Source organism: Halichoeres trimaculatus, unplaced genomic scaffold (genome assembly GCF_033239565.1).
Source record: "Halichoeres trimaculatus isolate MK-OKI-2021-1 unplaced genomic scaffold, fHalTri1.1 fHalTri1_scaffold_7, whole genome shotgun sequence".
Classification (NCBI taxonomy): Eukaryota; Metazoa; Chordata; class Actinopteri; order Labriformes; family Labridae; genus Halichoeres; species Halichoeres trimaculatus.
This window is the reverse complement of record NW_027437185.1, coordinates 26,597,470-26,615,417: the sequence shown is the minus strand read 5'-3', so window position 1 is coordinate 26,615,417 and position 17,948 is coordinate 26,597,470. Positions and strand designations below refer to the sequence as shown.

Here is a 17,948-nt window from a genome sequence, read left to right as displayed (position 1 = left end):
GAAACATGATGATGATAATACCAACACTGAAATAGCTACTTATCTTTGGAAAGTGCATTTAATCACATCAACTGATGTTTTTTATGAAGATAGATGCCGATTTTACAACACTTCTCTATATTTCAGAACCTCAACAGAAGAAATAGTATGCTGAACATTTCTTTTAGTGCCATTTGTGATGTATAATGTACCCAATTTACAACAGCACACAAGAGGAGAGGAAGAACTTTGTACTTTATGGGCCTTGTTTTTACAGAAAAACTAAATTGTTCTCTCAGGTTCAGCGGGGCAACATTTTTTGTATTATTTGACTACATATATACTGTGGATGTGGGCATGGCTGACCTACAAAGATAACCTTATTTCTTTTGTATTTTTGGAGAAGCTGTAGCATTTGGTGCTCTGATTTCTAGTGCAGCTCAGGGGACTGCAGATGGAACCAAAGAGATGCTGCGGCTCCATTAAGACTGCACAAATGCGGGCCATGAGGGACATGCACATGCACACAAAAGAAGTGAAGAATGAAGCCAATATATTCTTATGTCATACAAATAAGATTCTGGTGTTAACAACAGCATAAACTATTATCACTGCAGACCTTTAGTAAGTGTTAGTGTTTGTATTAACTCCTTAGCTTGAACTGCATCATCACAAATATGTCTTGTACATTTCATTTCATGGGGCAAAAAAATAAACAATGCTGCCAAAAATAATGCAGGTAGAGAGATGTTTAAGAAATGTGGAAATGCTTTAAAAACATATATTTTAAGCATATACAGCTCACAGGAAATATCCACAGACATCAAAGTAAAGACAGTTATGTGGGATAAAAAAATAGAAGAAAACTCTTACAATCTGGGAACCAAAAATAGGCTGTGTGCAAGCGTTTTTGTAAATGTAAGCTTGAAATCATCCTGCAGTTGGAGCCAGAGAAAGAGACTCAGTTTTACAAATACATCTTCATTTATTTCACATACATTATTTTTTTTTACTTTTACTTTGAAGATTTCACAATCTAAATGATTCAACAACAAAATGAGGAACTACCACAACAAAGTCCAAATTTCCTACTGGGGAAAAATTATGCAAATGTCACTGTAATAAAATTGACACATGTAACTTGCCAACCAGAAAAAGTACAATTAAAGTAATAGAAAAAGACAAAAATCAGACAAAAAGGTGGTTCATGTAGATATTTTAACAATATTGGCTCACCTGTGTGAAGATCCAAATGTTATGTTAGATCCTGAACATTGTTTAAGGACAGATTTTTGTAAAACTTCAACATTTTTCATAAATAAAATCTTTTTTTCTTTTATCATCACTGATGAATAATATATATATGTATATTATTTATATCCAGGAGTCAATTTGGGGAGCAGGGACAGATAATCAACCATAGAAGCCCTTCCTGAATCCATGGAAATGTCAAAAGTCTGAAGAATGTTCTTGCTGAACAAAAGGGGTAAACAATTTTGGCTAACGCATCCCATGAATATTGCTATGAATAGTTCTTTTGAATGAACATGTACATACATGTACATAATGAAGCATTAGGTACACATATGCAAAGTACTGAACAAAGGAATTAATGAACTGTTTCATTGGTTTGTTCTTGGAATAAGCATGGTGCAAGACTAAACAAAGTAGGTTAATAGTTTAGATACAAATTTGTACTGTACATGGTTCAGCTGAGTCTGTCGATTCAACCCAAAACTGAAGTGTTTTTTCGGGCATATAAATTTCAAAAAGCTGAGAAATGACACCTGTTCCCTTCAGATCCCAAAGGTGGCAATAGTTTTCACTCCTTATCCATGTTGAAGAAGTTGCCCGCTGGCATTTCTGTAAGAGGATGTCCCACCAAGAATTCCGATATTTGAGACATGGTATTTAAACATTATGTCAACTTCCAAGGGTTTTCAGTGCTGCACCTCATGTGATGCCCCGAGACAATCCCTTTACTTCACTACCGCTCTCCCAAAAGCAATGGGGAGTTCAGTAGTCCTGTTTTCAAAAAAATACATTGTACTTTGGGCATTTCCACAACCCAGAATATTGGATTAAAAAAAGAAGTCACATCATTTTCATGTTAAAACGTCGGGGACCAGCCTGTCCCTCTGCCGAGTCAACATTAGTGCCGTTAGACTTTGACCGAGGCACATATTCAACATCTATGTTGTTTTTATGCTTCCCTTTTCCTCTACTCCAAACAAAAAGGAGCAGGAAACAAAACAAGACCACTCCCAGGAAAGTGAAACAACCCATAGCTGTTGACACTAAAATAGTCTTTAGGTCCAAACCGAGGGTTACTCCAGCTGTCCCATTGGCAGTGGTATTACTGGGATCTGTGTAGTACTGGGTCCTGTTGGCATACAGCGATCCCAGACTTTTTACTGCCAATGATACCATCAAGGTTTCGTTGCCAGCAGTGTTGGAGGCAATACACAGATAGACTCCACCATCTTGTACCTCTGCAGACTTGATCTCCAGTGTGCCATTGATGTGGACCGTAACTCGACCATGATTCCGACTAGTCAGGACGCGTCGACGTGGTGAAAGCCAAGACACAGTGGGCCTTGGTGTTCCCTCAGCACTGCAACGCAACAATGCCTGCTGGCCTTCATCCACAGTGATTGTTTGGGTTTTATTCTCACGGATTTTTGGCTTTGTACACGTGACATAATATGAGAGGAGGGTTTCTTTGAACTCTCTAAAAGGTCTGCCACGAACACCTTCAGGTGTGCTGCACTCAGGCTGCGATTCTCCAAACAGGATGGAATGCTTTTTTTGTACGATCCACATGAGACGACAGTCGCACACTAGGGGGTTGTTGTCAATCAGGAGAACCTCGAGAGCCTCAGGGGACTGAAACACACCTTTCTCCAGTGTATCCAGTCGATTGTGAGACACATTGAGGACCTTGAGTCCTCGAAGGCCCTGGAAGGCATATGGTTCAATGGCAGTTAACTGGGATCCAACTAGATGAAGCTCTTGTAGACGAACCAGTTCCATTAGCATGCCTCCCTCAATGTGGCGTATGCGGTTGAAGGACAGGTTGAGGTGTGTCAGGTAGGGCAGATGCTTGAGGGCTTGGTAAGGGAAGGACGACAAGTTAGTATGGGTGATGAACAAGGTGGTCAAGTTGAGGCCATGCAGTGTATTTGCTGGCACGTGGTCAAGTGAAGGCCAATTATCAATTTCTAAGTTCCGCAGCCGAAACAGTTTTTTGAAAGAGTATGGATGCAAAGTGCTGATGCTGAGGTATCGTAGATGGAGGCTGACCAGGTTGTGTAGGTGGGAAAGAGCTTCTGTTGGTACAACTGTGAGGTTGCACCTCTCTAGGGTTAGTATCTCCAGGCTTATTAGTCCACTGAATGCACGGTGAGAAATGTAAACCAGATCATTGTCACCCACTTCCAAAAACTTTAGATTATGCAGGTCCTGGAACATGTAATCCAAAAGGATGACGATCTTGTTGTCACTTATATCCAGACGGGTAAGATTTGTTAGGCCTGTAAAAACACCCAGAGGAATGAGCTTGATACGATTGCTCTTAAGACTGAGCGAGTGCATGGTATACAGGGCGTTGAAAGCTCCAGGTTCAACATAACTGACAATATTCCCACTGAGATCAAGTTCCTCAAGTCCAGGGAAGTTAATAAAGTCATCTGGGTTGATCATTGTCAGCTTGTTCTTACTCAGGTCCAGGATCCTGGTCTCTGTTGGGATGCCGTCCGGGATGCTAGGCATGCGCTTTCGGTGACAGACGACTGCCTTGGTCTGCGCCGAACACTCACAGCGGGAGGGGCATCCCAGGGTAGAGCCCACAAAGACAGCCACGAGGGCCAGTCCCAGGAATGGTTGCCAGCATGAGACGACCGTGTGCAGCATGACTTTGCTTATACAGTCGACCATTCTGTCACGGCTCTGAAAGACAAAGAGAGGACAAAGAAAGTGACTATCTTGTTCCACATGTTTACTAGAAATAAGCTACAAGTCATGTGTGAAATACCAGGACTGTGTGCTTATTCATAATAACCACATTTGATAGACCTGTGTGAACTCTTATGTGTCACACACGTCATCCTCCTTCAGTTTAATCACTAATTAAACCATGTAAAAGTTTAGCTGCTGGGCTCCACATTCTGGCTGGCCATCCCCTGCTGTTTAAAGTCAATTAGTCTCCCCCCTTTCCACCATCAGTTAAGCCAGTCTGCTGCCTTTTCCCTTCCTAACAGGGGAAACCGAAGCCCACCAGAACTGGTTAAAAAGGCTCCCTGATGAGCACTGGGACTTTTTCCCAAATTCTCTCCAGAATCAAAATAACTTCTGAATAACAAAAAGAAACAAGACAAAGAATGTGCCTTTGTGTCCCATCACTTTACTTTCATTTGTTTATTAAATAAAAGGTCGGAATGACCTGGTATGGCTTATCGGGAACATATACAGTCAGGTCAGAAGTGCTGAATAAAATACATTAGTCATGTGAGAAAAAATACTTGATGCTTGATGCAATTCATCTAAAGCGTTGTAAATAAGTACAAACAAAAGGAGGACACTATTCAGTGTCAAGGGAATAGTTTGTGCCAATATGTTTCAGTTGAATAAAGATTTCTCATCAAACTGTCTGATAAAATTTAATCATTTTGTTTCCCTGTGATGAAAATAAATCCATAACGTGATGTTTTCCTGTGATTCTGCATTACTGCCACAGTCAATAGAGTACTCGTGTCCAGAAGTAAAGCCTTCATTGTTGTGATTTATGACTTTTGACTTAACTTGGACTCAAGCACTGATGACTCAGTCATGTAATAAGACTCAAGCACTGAATGGAGAGGACTGATTTATTCACTGAAAAGGAAAAATAAAACAAACAACTAAACAAACTAAACAGTTAAATAAAAGAAAAAAAAACTTTTTGAGTCTTGTGTGTGTTTTCTTTCCATAAAGCTCTCATCATTTATCAAACTTAAAAAAAAGAAAGAAGGAAAGAAAGAAAAAGACTTAAGGGCATAATCTATAAATAAGCATATGTAGGGGGCATTAATGCATGGACCTGTAACATCACTGATGATGTAAATCCAAACATCCAGAAAGGATTTTTAAATCCTCATGCAGATAATAGCAATAATTAAATATGTGATTAATACACATCCAAAAAGTCTGTCCAAATCAACCACTTATGGTTAAAGAGACAGAACAGTGCAACAAAAATCCTAGTGAACAAAGTATGATGGTTAAATCTTTATTTTCCTCCAAAATCTTCATATTTTTCTTTGAGTACCTTCTCCTCCTAACATAACACGTAAAACACTTGCTGGAACATAAACATATAAGTCTCAAATTCACAACCTGAGTACTATGTTTTGTCACAGACTGGATAGCGGGTTGCAAAATTCCAAACCAGCCTCACTTCATGAGTCATGAGCTGTGTAAAATATAAATGATTAGAGGAACGATCTGAATTTCTCCTTGAACATTTCATTGTGAACAACTAAAAAGGAATTACACAAGTGTTTTTACAGAAACATTATGTAAAGGCAAAAGAAAAAAAAATCATTTCAAGCATCAAAAGAAGAAAACTGAAAAGAAGAAATGCTTTCAAGGACCCACACTGGTATGTCCGCTCCCTCTTACATCTCAAAACTTCACACACTGAGCACAATAACACTCACAATAGATGAAGGCCTGTGACTGTATCCATATAGTTCATTGACATGTCTACTCAATATGATAAAATGCTTTCATGTAAAATTCATACAGAGCGTTTATGTGATCCTCACAAATGAGCATTGCGCAACAGCATTATGTCAAAATAATGTGAAAAATGATGGACTGACTTTCTATTGTTTTAACAGACTTTTTTGAATTGACTGAATAATTGCTGACTGTCAAATATTCCTTTTTTGTGTCTCTACTTCCTCCTCTCTCAGTTTGCTATAAAGCTTTACTGCTGTCATTAGTGTGCGCCATATGGCTGTCTCCCCATTGCTGCTGACTTAAAAAACACTGCCAAATGTGCATTGGCGTGTTTATGTTTTCAACAGCTTTCTAATAGTGCATTCGAAATGGAAAGCTGTATTCTTACGGCCTCCATTATGAGCAGTACCTTTACCATATTATCCTCATTAATCCTGCTGATGGCAAACATTTCTGTTGCTGGATCAGTTGCTGCTGTTTCTATTTTTAAGAAATCTAAATTATGCAGTTTTTGTTTGCATGGACTGCTTCTATACAGTTTGATTGGCTTGTTCATTTTTTTAAAACTCCTTTTTTGAGCATCTACTGTCAAAATGTGCTAAGTGTTCGTTTTTATAAAATACTTATTTCTAATTGTCTAGATGTGTTAGAGTGAACAGCTACCACTTTAATGCTGAGTTCATATGTTGAAGATGTTTTGCTTCAGATATCAATAAAAAAAAGTGGATGATGAACAATATTTGATCAAATTAACATCTTTCACACTAGTTTTAAGTCCACAGTACATGTCTAGAAGTGCCACCAGGATGTACCAGAATCCTTTTATCCAAATCAGATATAAGGCCACATTGCAAGAGGCAAAAATGCTTTTCCATATTCCTTAGACTAATAGTCATCTTTAGAGCCCTTTAAGAATTTAACTAAGGAGACAAAACTATAAAAAACATAGATAAAAACATAGATAAAAATAGATAAACCTACTGAGTAAAGGATGATAAAAAGGGGGCAAATGCTCCTAACTCGTGTGCACACAGATACCCCGACCATCCCTGCCTATATCGATGCCCAGACTTAGAACCCCCCCCCCCCCCCCATAAAGATAAGATAAATTCTGGACACAACCCTCTAAAAGACAATGGTTTACCTGTCAAGAATAATTAATGGAATATTCTGTTTGTTCCAAATGCACTCACAGAAATAAACGTGATTGACAAGCACACATTTCTGTTCAGCAGATTTTTCTCACTCCTCTGTCCTTTGGCAGATTCTTATGTAACAACCCTCTTTACACACACACACACACACACACACACACACACACACACACACACACACACACACACACACACACACACACACACACACACACAGATTAGTCACATGTATTTTTACACCATATGATTGGATTGGCTTGAAAAGAGGGCATGTAACCAGCACAATGTTTGGATATCTTCATCCCAGTGAGTGATCGGAGAAAGAGTTAGCTCGTGATGTGACCCTCTCACACCTGAGTAGTTTTCAGCGTGATAACTAACACTCCAGTGCATTCAGTATCACCTGCTGCAGTTTTTCCTGCAGCAGAAACTTAAGCAATAGCCTTGAATTAAATTCTTCGAATAAAGCCCCAAACACTGTTTGCTGATAGGTTGTACGCTGTGTGTGCCCTTCAGATCCATGAATCCAGGATTATAAATTTTGTGACCTTTAGTGTTCAGTAGGTAGAGAAAAAGATGAATCTGCTTGACTTTCCCTTGTTTTTTTGGCCTTGACTGAAAAACCATTTCGACCAAGTGTGTCTGATAAATATGGATAACTCGCTCAATGTAGACTATATAGCAATGGGCAATGTATCCTGCAACCGAAAGGCAGTAACAACAGCCTTTTGTCTGGATTTAGTTTATTCTATGTTTTGCTATTTCATTAAAAAATAAATGTGATCAATATTTTTTATCAAAAGCTTTCTGTTGACCAAAATTAGATGAGATGAAATGGTCAAATGCCAGAGTTTCTGAACTTTGTGAGAATAGCTCTTGTGACAGGAGTGAATACCAAATAACAGACCCCTAGGATAAGTCCCATCCTTTGCACCATCTCCTCTAACATTTCCATTTAATCTTAGATCTTTGCGTGACATTCAGCAGCAGTCATGTGACAGTAGATTGGACTGCACGGTGAAGGTGTTTCTATAATGTGGCCCCTGACCCACATTAGTGCAGGGTTGGCTCCTGAGAGGCGTGGGATAACAGCTAATGGTGTCTGACTCAGCATAAATCAGTGAACAGCTATTTCGCAGAGGTGCTGAGGTCGTCTCTGCACATCGCCATCATCCTGAGCATATGTACACAAGAGGCCTGATGTAAATCCGAGCTCACGCAACACTCCAGACAATTAAATCAAGATTTACTCATCCACTATGACAAATATGTGACAAACATATCCGCCATGGCTCATGTGTAGTACAAAAACATATTTCTATTTTCATCACAAACTCATTTTCATATGAATCGCTCGGAACATGCAGGGCGCCTCCATCCCATGAAGCTGCAGCTCACTTCTTGGCCTGGGGCCAACTCGTGAGAGGATGAGTCGGGATGACGTGTGTTGATATTTGAGTGGCAAACAGAGAAAAAAAAGCCCCTCAAAGCACTGTTTGTTATGATTTCACAAACATGTCTTCCTCAATTATCTGAAATGCTCTGCACCAAAGAAAAGGCTTTTATTATTTTAATTGGGATACAAATGTGCTTTGTGGGATTATATAAGCTTCATCTCCTGGAAGATTAGAGAAGCTTTTTGCAGTTTTGACCCCTGACTTTTTGTCCTGACAAGTGAGGCCAACTAGAGGATGCATGAGATGGAAATCAAGAGGTGAAAGCAGAGCTACTGTAAACAGGAGGGTATGATAGCTCCCAAGGCGAGTGACTGATATGGTACTGGGGTCACTGCTGTCATGTCTCTACATCAGTCTTTAATGGATTCACAATGACTTTTTCATCTGTTTATGTGTACTTTTCTACTTTATATTTGTGTTGCTTCCTGGTTTATCACAATGCTTTGTCAATATCAAAACTGTATTCAATTTACACTACAGAATTTTGCAGAAAAGAGGGATATTGTACTGTATTTGGGTACCTTTCAAATTTGAAACGATACTGTACCAATGCTCGGTACTTGGCTATTGGTATCCTGTAAATTGGGTATACTCAACAGTACCAATTTTCAGTACTATTGTGTGCGTTAATGTGGTAATGAGCGTCAATTTGTTTAATAATAAAATCTTAAAGTTTTTCAATTTAACATATTTATTCCTAGTATATAAACTTGCAATGCTGTGTTCAAGTCCGGCATGGAAAATTGCCTTCTCTGCCACTCCCTTACAGTCAGAAGGATGCGTTTAGGTACCTAAACATGGTACCGGTGGATTTTGCAGACCCTATAAAAGTACTTTATTCTGTACCCAATTGTATGGCATCTGCACAATGGAAACAAAATGGATGAAATTAATTTAACAAAACAATTTCAGCCTTTAATAATTTTTTTAAAAAGCTATATTAAGTTGGATAAGTACGTGAGAAGGTAGGCAGCCATAGTTTTCAGAAACGTATGTAATCAAACATTAGTAGAGCAGACAGATGACTAAAGAGGAGCAGAGGGGGGGGGGGGGGGGGGGGGTTAAAAATGTGGATGATGAACATGTTCAATATTTATGATCAGATCTTTTGGTATGATAACCAGAAGACATTGGAACCCATCCTATTTGTTGTTATAAGTTGTGTCCAGTGTTGTGAGTGAATGAGTAAAAACGAGTGTGTTTATTGAACGTCGAGAGATAAGGGGAGTTGCCGAGTGGTGGCAGGAGGTGCCAAGAGATACCGAGCACGGTGATCAATGGCAACAGAAGTCAGACCTACTACTGCAGCACAAGATGCATTCAGCATGGCTCGTCCTGCTGACAGTTCACACATTACGGTAAGGTTTTTTTCTGTCTGACTTCTATGATAGCATACAGGGCTTCATTTATTTGGGGAATTAACTCAAAATATATAAAAAAAGAGAACTTGTTGCAAAAAATGTACGTGAACTAGTTCATTTAAATTGGTGTGAACTGAACTTTGAGCAAACTCACTTTTTGTGTGAGCTGGCACAACACTGGTTGTGTCAAACTGAATGATTGCCAAGGAAGCAAACACCATAGAGCTTTACAACCATCCCATCATCTGCCATATTTGTTTACTCTTCTTAGTCCTGCTTGACCATGGGATATTTTACGAGTTTTTACTTCTGTGAGCTGGGACTCTGCTTAGTGGGGAATGGAATCTGTTAGAGTGTGATTTGCTGTATTTGTCATTGTTGCACTCCACAAACCAGACCAACACAACAGTGAAATTTTTATTTGTCATCATGTGTGAGGTCTCTCATGTTCTCTGTCTTTTAAAAGAAAAATCTTTGAGGATGGACCAGGCTGTTAAAAATGCAATCTGTTGTTAAAAGAGATTAACAGCAGAGAAAATGAGCAATTGATCTGTTAAACCATTGATACTCCAAACACATCAAAGTGCCTTAGTTGTGGCAAATATTATGCTGGAACTTTTGATTTTTAATGAGTGAAACAAAATGAAATTTTAAAATACTCCTGTGAATAAATTAGTCAAAAAGAAAAGTTATCAACTAACACCAAACTTTTAAATTTGGTGTTTGTGACACTCTTAAAAGCTGAGAAAGGAATAAATAATTTGTGTGATTGTTCTGTTGGTTCATCAGTTTTGTGGCTTTTTTGTCAAAATGTTGTGACAGCACGATCTATAAATAATCTTATGTTAAAAAGTCTTGCAGCCAGAATCTATTTAAAGAGGATAATTTCAAAAGGAAAGAGCAACAATTACTTATTCATTAATTCTCTTTCATGAGAAATCAACAATTATGGTCTTTATATTGAGTTCACATCCTGTGGGATTTTTTCGCTCTGCAGCAGAAAATCAGAACTCCGCCACACAGAACAGCAGTGATACAAATGAATTTCTAGTTGTGATTTTAGACAGCACGTACAGGATACAAGCCTCCTCTGACTTACAGCAACCAGGACTCCACAGAAACACGGCACAGTGTTTTAATTTAATTGGAGCAAATTAAATCAAGTAATCAAGGGTCAGTTTTCTCATCAGTGTCTCTCCCCCTGATGGGCGGAGTGGACACCCACTATGAATGTTTGATTTCAAATTATTCCACAACTAATTAGCCCAATAGCTCCAGTATGAAGTGGATTTAATTACGCAAAACGATAAATTAAACCTCCCAATAATAGCCCTCTGTGTGCAGGATCTTGGCCTCTTAGACTGTAACAAGATATAGCTAGCAGTGGTTCTAGTCTGATGTAATGAGATCTGACTCGAACATATAGGATGCATCTTGAAAAATGAATTTGTGCACTCTGGATACTTTTGAGAGAAAAAAAAGAAGCATGTTTTGAATGTGTTTGAATGCAGCTTCAGAGGCATGAAACCCGTTCATGCGTTATAAGATTACACAAGCCATCAGTTTGAGGGAAAACATGAAAATCAAAGTTGGCATAATGCGGTTTTCACGCACTAGCAATGACACTGTTTGTCACTGGTCGACTTTGTAACCTCTGCATACTGTTTATGCTCAGCCTCTTAAGCCGTAATCCTGGCAAACTATTGGTTGTAAACATTTTGCTTCAGCTTTCATCCGAGGGGTAAGTTTGCACACCCTGAGTGCTCACAAGGCACTTCTTATTTTTCCCAAGTAGTTTGAGGATTTAGATAACAACTTGGCCTCTGTGCAATCAACCAATAAAAAGCCACTTGTGAAATTGGCCTGCCTCTATCTCCTCTGGAAAGGTTTTCAGACTGTGTTTGATGTGGCCCCCAGGCACTGATCATCGCACATAATGTGATTCCTCTTCACACAGAAAAAAGCTTCCCTGAGCTTTTGGTGGATGGTGGGAAAGAGTTACTTTCTTTACCCAGCAATTATCAACACCCCTTAAAAAGCATAATCAAAGCGTCAAGTTTTTGATATTTTGACTTGGGAGATGGCTCAGCTGGAGGAAGAGACACTTTGAAAAGCCGGGGAAAAAGGAAGAAAAATTAACTCTCAAAGCCGCAGAGGCACGGGGCTGTGAGGAATAAAGCCATAATGGAAGCAACATTATGTATAATCATGCAGACACAGAGTGTGCTACATAGGCAAGGCAAGGCAAGTTTATTTATAAAGCAAAATTCAGAAAGAGAGGAAATCAAAGTGCTTCACAGCGGCACACTTGATGCACGGCAGCTCTTCTTTACATTATACAACATGCCTGTTCACATGTCAGAGGATTTATAATGGAACTGAATCAGAAAGTGAGTACTTAAGTGTAGAAAAAGGTCAGTTCTAAGTCGGTACAATTTCACCACTTTGACAGATGCACCAAGATATAGTTAATTCTAGCAGAGGGAATGCATTAGGACAGTGTTTGATGTCTTAATTTCCAGGATAACTACAAAATAACCGTACATCCTCACAAGGGTCATCGCAAAGCAGAGTTATTAAATCATTATTTTTTTTAATGAGGCTTATATCTTGTAATGATGCTACCCTAAAGGAATGATGTTATTAACTTGCAGGTTAGTTCGCAGTCAGAGTGTGCAATTAACCCACCTTTTCCTTTTCTTTTTTTCTAAGAGCACCAGCAAGCAATCAAATGGGATCATAATGAGAGGGAAGAGACTGCAATGCTCTTTCTCTGATCCATTATTGAAAGGTTCTTTGTAAAGGGCAGCCAGGCTTTAAGGTGAGCCTGCCAACATGCAAAATGACACAGTGCTCCTTTAATAAACCACCGTCAATCTAACTTCCTGTGCATCTGAAAGCATCTGCAGGATGTGACCTGGGTTAACAAACTCTGCTCACATCTATGTTTCCAATCACAGAGACCATGGTGTTTCTAGCTGTTGAAGCAGAAAATAAGGAAAACATAGGAAAACAGCAGCAAACATTGATTATCTCTCACACATGTACAGATGGCTTCATCTTCACAACAGATTTAATAAATTGGATTTAATGCGGCAAAGTGTATAATTCATTAAGACACGCAGCAAGAGAAACATGACCACAGTCACATGACCAAGGGGTTTGGGACCCAAAGCCTTTAACAGTGAGGATCAACAGCCTGAGGGCAATAACAGGCTTCCATGCACAAATGCCCTTCTGCTTGGCTTGCAGAGCGAAGTCAAAAGCTCAATTAATCTGAGTTAATTAGAGATAAACTTGGTAGATTGAGTCAGTTTCTCTTTTTTTTTGGTGTCTGATTACCCTTTGGTTTGGAAAAGGGTCAAAATGGCTCGATCAAACAGTCAGCTCTTGATTACTACCACAAAAAGCCTCCCAGAAAAGACAATGGTTACTGTGTTTAATCAGCTCAAACCTCTGATCTCCAGGGATGAAAAAAGGGGAGTGAAAAAAGGCAGCAAAAGATTGAAAATTGTTTAGAGTACAAGGCAGAAAATAAAAGCGGACTACATAAGGCCTGCGGATCTATTAATTATCATTTAATTGGAGTTACAAAGTGCCACGAAAAAGAAAAATGAAATGTGTCATTTCACAAAAGAGCAAATTGTAATTTTATTAAGATGTATTTTGGGGCTTTCTTTCTAATCACCAGCTGTGGTAAATGCTCAACTCTGATTGGTCTAAACGCCTTGACAACACTTAACTCTGGATAAAAAAAGAACAATAGGTAATTATATCAGACCAATCTGCTATCAGAGTACACTTTTGATTATTTCACCACTTTGAAGTGATAATGCCACCATTTTTTTCTTTTTGAAAGCATTTGAACAAAAAAAAAAAATAAAAAAAAATGATGGCTTATTCCTAATTTGTTTGGAGCACCAAATTCTAAAATTGTGGCTGATGGCTGAGCAGTCATCAGGAGAGATAAAGGAAAAGAAGTTGAAAGATAGCAAGGTACTCAAGTGAGAGAAACACTGCCAAATTGAAGGAAACACACATTAAGCAACAGTGCAGCTTTGGCAGTGTTACAGGACTGTGGTTGCGTGAGAAGAAAATGCCAACAGAAAAGACCCCCAGAGAAAGGTGGATACTCTTCCAATACATTATTCCTTACTTATCCATCTTCAGACTGGAATTAAGGTGATGCTTCTGGGTTATTGTGTACAACATAAGAAGGTCAAAGTTCTACCTGGAGAGAATTTGATTTTACTACACTCTGATAACAACTTGCAGGACAGAAACTTGATCCTAGATGCGGGTGATGGCTACATGGGTGCAAATAGCATTGAGTATACATTATAGCTTTTTTTTTTGTTGGATAAATAAAGTTTTTAGCTTCATGAGGACAAACTGTCACCAGGTGTTCTGTGTTGACTTTTAATAATCCAGATAACATTTACCTCAAAGGTATAATGGACTGTGGCACCTCCCTTAGTCTTTCTGACTAATCAAAGCGCTTTACACTGCTAGTCACACTCACCCATCCCCACCCTGATGGCAAAGACTGCTATCATTGGGGACTACCAGTATTAGCTTATCTCATTCATACACATTTACACATCGCTGCACAGAAGCAGAAGTGATTTGGGGTTTAGTGTCTTGCTCACTTTGGCATGTGACTGCAGGAGCTGGGATCAAACCCCCAGACCTTCCAATTGAGAGACGATGACTATAAGGGCGCAGTCACACTGGCCAATCGTTCCATGCCTAAGCACGCTTCAGCCGCAAAGCACGTTTGGAAAGGCCCGTGTGACCGCAACTGTGCCGTGCTCAACCATGATTCCCTTTCGTGCTTCGGCACGCTTCGAAGAGGTGGGCTTCGGCACGGTTTACTTCATGCACGAGCACAAGCACCCGGACAGCGTGTGCGATCCATTACGTATAATCACCGCGCGCTCATCTCTCGACAATCATTTTAAACAAAGCGGGGGTGTTAGAGGGCTGTGTCGGGCGAAAACGACTTAATATAAGTCCAAAAGTCCCTAAAGTTGCAGCAGTGCTCACTGTGTCTCATTGTGCTGACTCTGATGAGATAGTGCTTTATGTAAACAGATGCTTCACGATAACGAAGGCGGGCCGTGCGCGTGTCTGATACCCGCTAAAGTCTGGTCCATATAGGGGTAGTGTGACCGCTGGTCGTACTCTACAGCTGGGGAACAGCGCTGAAGGGGGGCAATCGTGCTTAGGCATGACACGTTTTGGATGGCCAGTGTGACCGCGCTTTAAGACTCAGCCACAGCCGCCCACAATTATCAAAGAAAATGACACTAAACACAACACTGTCCAATCAAACATCTTTTCACAATTTTTGCAGTAATTGTTTTGTCAGGAGGCCAAGTAGAAACCTTGACTGTTTGAGACTGGCTCCAAATGGACAAGAAACCACATACACTGATTCAGGAATTTTTACAACAAAAATGAACATGTTTTCAACCTGGTACAAAAAATGAGTTTGGTCTCTATGGCTAATTTATCTAACTGCACACAGTGTAAAGGGGTTAAATTGTTAGTTTAGAAAATGGTTAGATTACAAGTTTTGCAGTATCAGAGGCACGGCTGATTTGACTCATAGGCAGGTAGTCAGGGTGCAGTTTGTCAGGGGGGATGGTGGGGATGAACCGCCCCTCTGGATTTTTACATCTCTACCTTTGCTGAATGAATTTCATCCTCAGGGGGGGCAACTCTGTCAATGATTAAAAACGAATCTACATAACATGCAGGTTATGACCAAAGACTGTAAAAACAAAAAATGGACGCCATCGTGCTCGGCTCGAAGTGAGGTCCCCGCAAAAACTGCTCCCCCTGGTGGCTGGTTGCAGTATAGGTAAAAAAATCCAGCTCTCCAGTCATTCCAGATGGGCTGTGGTCAAACTTTAAAGTTCTCTTTTTTCTGAAAATTTTTGTTTTCATTAGTTATAAGAGGTTAAAAACAAGGTTTTATGATACATTTAACGATGATTGATAGCTGCCGTTCTCGTGTATTTTTTAGGGGATTGTAAAATATGTTGAAAGGGAGAGCTAAGAAGAGATAAGACTCTCAAAAGAAAAAATATATATATATATATATATATATATATATATATATATATATATATATATATATATATATATATATATATATATAAAATTTTGTCACCTGTCACCACTAAGATTTTCCCTGAATCCCTCACAGTCTCTACAGCGCAGACTCTGGCTGCACAACGGCTGCCAATGGCTGTGCTCGTGGTGAGGGTATTTTGGCTCCAAAACCGTACAATGGTAAATGACAAAGCCATGCTGTCCACGCTATGTACAGTCTAAAGTTGTGACAGAGTGCGTACAACAGAATGGATGTGTCCACAATTATGACATGCATTCACTCCCTGCTCAGGTGTTCGCAGAGATGTGGATAAAAGAAGGGCAAAACACTGCAGATGACGGACCAAGAGGAAAGCTGAAAAGACCCCATGTAGTCTGACTTAAAAGCAAACTGTTAACTTGGTCTAATTAGCTGAATTAGTTTTATGCAATGCTCTACATTCTGACTGAGTTGCCTGTCCGCCTTGATTCCTCTGCGATGTTTGCGTGATCACCCCTCATACATGGTCCTGTGTTTCTGACGCAGACAATGAAATGTTTCATGTCTTTTTTATTTTGCATTAAAGATGAATGTTCAACTGTTAGAAATGTAATAGGGTCATCAGTTAACTGCTTTTTATTCCCATGAATGAAAAAAAAACAAACAAAAAAATAAAACAAAAAACATCCCCCTCTGGTTCTTTGAGAATTCGCACCCTGCAGGTAGCTGCTTTAGAAACAGAAAGGTGTCAATGAAGAGACCTTTCAAGTGTTTTTAATATGTTATGGCACAGTCACAGCCTCATGTCTCTGACACCAGCAAGCAATCAAAGGTAAATTAAGCTGTGATCAATGCAGTATTCTAGGTTTTATTCAATCAATGAAAAACAAGCCTATCTACCTAGAGTATACCCTTCATGCTTTCTAATATCCACTCCTACCATCAGGAACATGTAGAGAAGCACATTAACAGATAGTAGATATTAATATTTGACTTCATTAAAGACAGTAAGACAATACATCCATTAACCACTGTAAAAAGCAATATGTTAAGATAATAGAAACACATCTTTCACTATGTGTAGAGCTTAGATTGATGACATATACTACACATGCTATGTAACACAGATTGTATTGCATCAGCACTAAATATAGCGTGTAGTTCATCAGGCTACTCTGTCTGCATCAAGTAAAATCAATAAATGCACTGGAAACAGGAGTCCCCGTCATATTAACATTTAACCAACACTAAAATGGATGACTGCTTGTATATTATTGATGAATTCTAATAACAAACCACCTGTGATGGAGACTTTAACGTACATGTTGTTACAGTGAACAAGCAGCACAAAGCTTGTTTCAGATTTGAGAATTTCTCCTTCACATTCCAGACATTGCAGCAGTGTTAAAGCAGTGATGCCTAGAGGGATTTTCTTTTTCCACCTGCTGCCTCCACAGAGAGATTAGCCAACAACAGCACCCCTGAAGCTGCACTAGAAGCTGTGTCTTGCTCATGGGTACAACCAGCAGCCTGTGTACAAACGCGCCAACAAAGAGCCGTGAACCTGTGTGCTGCAGGTGTTTGAGAACTGCTCTCTAAATTATGCAGTTGTACTGCCAGAGACGGGTAAAGTAAGGATAAGAGTCAGACATAAAGTGAAGAAAGAAGCTGCTTTAGTCTCCTTTCCCTTAATCTTCTTTCTCCTTTAATGACTTCATCTTAAACTTGCATAACCAGCAAGACTGCCTTAAATTTTTGTCACTGATCTCTCATAGTTTCACTGACCTAGACGATATTTAAATCTGCAGCACGTCTAAAGAGCATTTTTAAAAAGGGTAAGCAGATCCTCGAGTGAATTTCCTCCTTCTCCGGCTTTGAACCGAGGAGCCTCATGAGATAAATTGTGTGGACTGATTAAAATGCATCTGCAGCATTCGTTAACACATTGTGTGGGCTTCTGAGAGCTCTTGTGGTTATGCTTCTTGCCCCCACCCCTCCCCGTCCGGACGGCCTACATCAGGTCTGAGTCAGGTGGCGTTTCATTTGTGCGGTGACTCAACCTCAGAGACGGTTAAGGGTGACTGCAAACCCCTTTACCTCCACTCCTACACACATCAATCATACCTATAGTTACATCTTTTCATGGAATCTAAGTATACAATATCAAATATACAAC

General features: G+C 39.6%; 1 protein-coding gene across 3 annotated transcripts in view; it reads right to left on the bottom strand.

Moving 5' to 3' along the window:
• Nucleotides 1–702: 702 nt before the first annotated feature.
• The window catches only part of lingo2 (leucine rich repeat and Ig domain containing 2), a 234,568-nt gene continuing 217,322 nt past the window's right edge, over nucleotides 703–17,948 (bottom strand). For all 3 annotated transcript variants that reach the window (XM_074674611.1, XM_074674610.1, XM_074674612.1), the window contains one exon: nucleotides 703–3,927. In XM_074674611.1, coding sequence (XP_074530712.1) covers nucleotides 2,074–3,915 — 1,842 coding nt within the window. In that variant the 5' untranslated portion in view covers nucleotides 3,916–3,927 and the 3' untranslated portion in view covers nucleotides 703–2,073. The remainder of the gene's footprint in view (nucleotides 3,928–17,948) is intronic.